We start from the raw sequence: 5,464 nt of genomic DNA, 5'->3' as shown, positions 1-5,464 counted from the left end.
CGGGGAGGGGAGGGGGGGTGGGTGGGGTGATGTGCGCACCTTGAGAGGTGTCGTATCCTCTGTCACAGCACGTGACACAGCGTCCCTCGGTGGCCCCCTCCGAGGTGACGCTGCACTGCGGCCCCACCGTGCCGGGGACGCCGTCAGTCTCGTCGCGCTCGCAATACTCCGGGCTGGCGTTCACGTGAACCAGGTCGCTCACCGTGGGCGCCGTCAACCGCTCGTTCACCGCCTCCAGACGCCAGCGGGGCCAGCGGGCGGCGCCGCCCCTGCTGCCGTTGGCGCCTCCGGCACCACCCCCACCGTTGTGGCTCACCAGCTGCACGGCGGAACTTCTTTCGTACTTTTCCTGCGGCAACCATCATCGTCGTCATCAGGGGATGTGGTGGTTGTTGAGTGAATGCGGGGAGCTCCCTTAGCTGTGAGGGACCCCCCCCCTCCCCCAACCCCACCCCGTCTGTAACCCTCCTATGGATTCATCCTCACTCTTGGTTCTTTCGGTAAAGTCACGTAGGTAAAGAAAATAAAAGATAAATAAAATGTAATCACGACTTTTCGATTGCAACACAAGCAATCATCATCAGGTGTGACAACCACAGCAAGAACATTTTACTGAAGTGGGAGAGAAACCGGAGTCAAGGGGTTTATACTGGCCATGGTAGGGGGGGGGGGGGAGTGGGCGGGGCTGTAGGTGCGGGAGAAGGGGCCAGTGGGGAGAGAGCCACGCATCTACAATGATTGCCGCCAACACGGATGGTGGCACTCGCAACAAAATAGCCGCACTGCCAAGCGCTGACGATGTAATTAACTCTGTAAAATAAACTAGTATCCGGTAAATAAGAGGGAAAAACTATGAACTGTTAAATTTTACTTGGTTAATAACACATTTTAATGATTGCTCAGTTTGTATCTGTCCTCTGGGTTGAAGTTATGTCTGTGTTTGTATATCTGGATGGCTTCATGAACAAATCTTTGATGGTAGCCAAACGGCTTGCAGAGCACTTTGGTCTCGGATAAAACAATATCATGGGAGCCCACGGCGTTGTAGCAGTGATCAGCCACGGCGGAAGAGTTAGTCCTGCCGTGTTTCAAATCTCGCGGATACAGTCTGAGACATGACATTTCCTTTCCCCAATGTAACAATCGAAACAAATGCAACTCAGTTTGTAAACTCCAGGGTATTGCATGTCAGGAATGACATCCTTCACAGATGGGATTAGATCAGGGATTGTGTGCTGTACTGAATCGGACCTGGATCTTGTGCTTGTTTTTAAGATTTTGGAAATGTTTTTGGTAACGCCTGCTATGTATGGTAACGTGATGGTTCCCCCACCCCCACCATGCCCAGTATAAACCCCTTGACTCCGGCTTCTTTCCCACTTCAGTAAAATTTCTTGCTGTGGTTGTCACACCTGATGACGATTGCCTGTGTTGCAATCGAAACGTCGTGATTTTTTAAATATTTTTATTTTTTTATTTTCTTGACTTTACCGAAAGATCCTTGCGGTCATGAAACTTCAAATCTAGAAGGCTTCATCCTCGTCACTCCCACCCCACACTCACCTCCTCTGGGTGCAGTCTCATCACCTGCAGCCGTGAGCTCACCTTCAGAAAGTTCCCAACGCTGCGAAAGTCGGCGAGCTGCTGCCAGCAGATTTTCAGCATGCAGGTGCCAAATAACACGTGGCACTTGCAGCCCATGTACGCCAGATTGTACACCGCCTGCAGCACCACCACCACCACCACCGTCATCATCGTCACCACCACCACCACACTCACCGCCACCATCATAATCGCCACTACCAACTGCCGTTCGCTAACAAGTGGCGGGACGTCACGACGGCACCTGTGCCTGCGTCCGGGGATGGAATTCCTTTCCAGCTCAGACCCAGCATGCCCTTCGCCACAAACATCACCTCTTGCTGTGTGTAACGGCTCTCTCGCTGCTCCAGCAGTTCAACTGCTGGGTTATCTTTTTTTCGCCCTAAAGACGACCGCTTTGTGGTGTTGCGATCAAAACGGCGTGGACGTTTTATTTTTTCTACCTCCGTGACGACTTTACCGAAAGAACCCAAAGGGGTGTGGATTCCTGCAGTCGCGAAAGCTTCAAATCAAGATTCATGCATAACAATAATCTTAAATGTAAGAACTGTATTCTGCGACCAGACGTTATTGTACTTGAAACATAAACCGGTAAAATTTTGATTTAAAGCTTTCGTGATTGCAGGGATTCATATTCTTGGTTCTTTCGGTAAAGTCACGTAGAAGGGAAACAATAAAATAATAAATAAATATATTAACCAATAAAATTCTCACGACGTTTCGACTGCAACACAAGCAATCATCAGGTGTGGAAACCAAAGCAAGAAAATTTGAAAAAAGTAGTGTTTTTTTTCTTCAAATTTTGATGATTGTTTGTGTTGCAGTCGAAACATCATGAGAATTTTAATGTTCATATTTTTATTTTTTATTATTTTATTGTTTCCCTTCTACGTGACTTTACCGAAAGAACCAAGAATATAACCGGTGAAAGTTAAAGCGAGAATCATTGCATCAATCACGATTGGTAATACAACCCGAGCCGACGAAGCCGAACCTAATTTGCATTGATCGCATAAAATAACTTTTTTCCATTACATTTGTTTTTTTAATGACAATACACACACATGCACAACCCACCCGTTCACCCACTCACTAGCCGGCCGGCCTCGTTGTTGTGCAAATTCATCGCCAAAGACTCCCCTCCTTGCCCGCTGCCACGATTGCGATCGCCCGCATCCACGAACCACTTGGCGAATTGGTATCCGTATTCGACGTCGTCTCCGGAGCCGCCCCGCCGAGCACCCGGCGGTAGCTTCATGGTGTGGGGAACGACCCAGGAACAACTGCCCTGCAGGGCCCCCTGGCGGCAGGCGCGCGCCACCGCGTGGGCCACTCCGGCGGCGGTGACGGCGGAGACGAACGCGGCCTCGCGCGAGCCTGGGGAGACTCCCGGGGGGGCGTCGTGCGTGAAGCCCGCCCCGTCAGCTGGAGACGGTGCGGCCAGACCGGTGTGGGAAGGGGTTTTGGGGGAGAACACGCCAAGCAGGTGGTAGGGAAAACGTCGCCTATTTAGAGACAGACCCCTCTCACGGGATTTGCCCGGGGGACCGAACAATGGGCTCCGCGGCCCTGCGAAAGGAGAGCCCCCGAATCGGTGGCGTGGGGGCGCGCAGCTCAGAAGCGGCAGCAGCACGAGCGGCTGGGGAGAGCTCCCACCCTCAAGGACCGACACGAGTGGGGACCAGGGGGATCGTCGCCGCGGGTAGGAGCCGAACGCCGTCTCCAACTCCGCGGAATAGATCTCGGGACAGGGAAACGATCAGGTGACGGGTATTACGATTGCTGCGTTTATAGCGGCCGACCTGGGGAGCGAACCAGGGCCGGTGGGACGTCCGGGACCCCCAAGAGGCGTGCCAGGAGCGTCAAGAGCAGTGAAGCGAGCGAGCCGCAGCCTGGCACTGGCCCAGAGCGAAGGCGGTTGTCATCGGGTTAACGGGGCGGCCGCTTGGGCCGCCCGTGGACATCTCCCGCTGCCCGAGGACGGGAACTCTGCGAAGCAGAGTCGCGTAGGGGAGGGGGAAACCCCTGGAGGAGGAACGCGGGAACTCCGAAGCAGAGTCGCGTAGGGGAGGGAGGTGGGCGACCCCCCCCTTTCCCCCCCCCAAAAAAGCTTCTGTGTGCGTGTCTCGGGGAACCGGTCGGGGACCTTAAGTGCGAGTGGATGTGGCGGGCTCGCTCTGACCCCTCACCCGACTTGGCCACGGGGTCCAGCGTGTCCTCCGCGCCAGGCACGGTGCAGTTCCACTGTTTGCCCTGGAACTGGTGCCGGCACTCGGACAGCGCCAGGTGGACGCCCTCGGCCACGTGCGCCATGTGGTCCCGGTGCCGCAGGCATATTCTGCGCTGTGCGGGGGACAGCCCCGGCACCCAAATGCACAGCGGCCGATACTCGGAGGGGTCAAAGTTGGGGGCCCACAGTGTGAGCGACCTGCAGAGGGATGGGGGCGGAAGTCACGGTGGACGGGGGATGTTGACTACCTCGCCTGGTATGCAGGCAGTTGTGGGTTCGATCCCAACCCCTTAAAAAATGCCTGCTGCTGCATGTACGTTTTGAGTTTGCATGTCTCTCCCCGTGGTTGCGTGGATTTATCTCCAGGTCCCTCTGGTTTTAGAATCAACGTCTCTACGCGTTTGGAGTGATTTGGCTGCTGCTATAAATTACCACGTGATGATGATATCGGCCACTTGCTTGAGCTATAAAGTGCGATAGCCAGGCCTCTCCTGAAAAAGTGCTACATGATAAAAAGTTAAATAGAGCAAATATCTGTGGAATTTCTACAGGTTTGTAAATTTGAATATTACGCGATGTACACACACACACACGAGTTATTCTTCTCTGAAGTTGTGTAGTGACACAGCGCCGACCGCTGTCCAGCGGCGGCAACTGCTGTGGACAGCGAGTGCACTCACGCCGTCGAGAGTCTACACACGGCCGCTGCGTGCCGGCAGGGCGGAGGAACCGGGGCAAGGGTCATGGAAGACCTCACAGGGAGGGAGGCCCCTGGAACCCTCTGGTTGGTTTGAGAAGGGAGGTGAGGCCAGGGACGGGGCCAGGGCGGGGCAAGGGGCAATATAAAAGCAGCGGTGAGAGCGCTCCGGGCTGCCGGTACTGGGAATGGACTCTTCTTCTCATTGTCGCCTTCACCGGTAATTGTGCGGCCGGACAGCGGTTGGTCGTCTCGGTCGACGCAACGCGGTTCAGGGTCGTGTCTGGGCCGCGGCTGTACGGCAGCGTGGTCGAGAGAGAGAGAGAGGCCGGAGTTGGTGTAACGGAAATAAGAGACGGTGCCTCCTGCGACTGCATCGTCTCCGACTGTGCGTGTGCGTGCCGCACGCCGGAGGAGGATGCTACATGGGCGCAGGATGGGAAACAAGCGATTGTCTTTTAGCGCGCAAGACCCCGGCCGAGCCAAGTGGCTCTTTCCTCAGCGGCGACCTGGCGATCATCACGCTGACACTTACAGCAGTAGGCAAACACTCTCAACGCGTGCTTCTAAATGTGGAGGGAATAATCGGAGGACCCCGGAATAAAAATTCTTAAGACGACCACGGGGAAAACATAGCAACTCCAAATATACGGCATGTGTCAAGGTCGCGATTGAACCCACGACCTCCTGCATAACAGCCGAGGTCGTCAACATCTCCTAGCCGCCATGGTGCCTCAATATACCGCGCTAGATACTGTATATGTGATGTATATACACGCACACGATAAAAAAAAAATCCCGTACAACAACCGTATGGGGTGTGCAAAATAGAGGCAAGGTAAGAAGGTTGCTCAAATCGACGTCGAAACTTGTGAGCTCTCATCGCAGCAGTGAGGACGAAGACAGCAGCGGTGGCGGCGGCTTGCGGTCACCAC

The 5,464-nt window shown here is 54.6% G+C and overlaps 1 protein-coding gene across 1 annotated transcript; it reads right to left on the bottom strand.

The window, feature by feature from the left end:
- Positions 1–2,593: 2,593 nt before the first annotated feature.
- LOC142916525 (protein Wnt-5b-like) lies at positions 2,594–5,240 on the bottom strand. The gene is made up of 2 exons (XM_076061655.1): positions 3,792–5,240; positions 2,594–3,027 (listed from the first exon to the last, which is right to left on the bottom strand). The coding sequence occupies exons 1-2, from the start codon at positions 3,913–3,915 to the stop codon at positions 2,684–2,686; spliced, it is 468 nt and encodes a 155-aa protein (XP_075917770.1). The 5' UTR covers positions 3,916–5,240; the 3' UTR covers positions 2,594–2,683.
- Positions 5,241–5,464: the final 224 nt, after the last annotated feature.

Source organism: Petromyzon marinus, unplaced genomic scaffold, assembly GCF_048934315.1.
Source record: "Petromyzon marinus isolate PM22_M1 ecotype Great Lakes invasive population unplaced genomic scaffold, UKy_Petmar_22M1.pri1.0 PM_G_Scaffold_4, whole genome shotgun sequence".
NCBI classification, from domain to species: Eukaryota; Metazoa; Chordata; class Hyperoartia; order Petromyzontiformes; family Petromyzontidae; genus Petromyzon; species Petromyzon marinus.
Note: the sequence above shows the minus strand (reverse complement) of the source record. Positions and strands in the feature narration are given on the sequence as shown.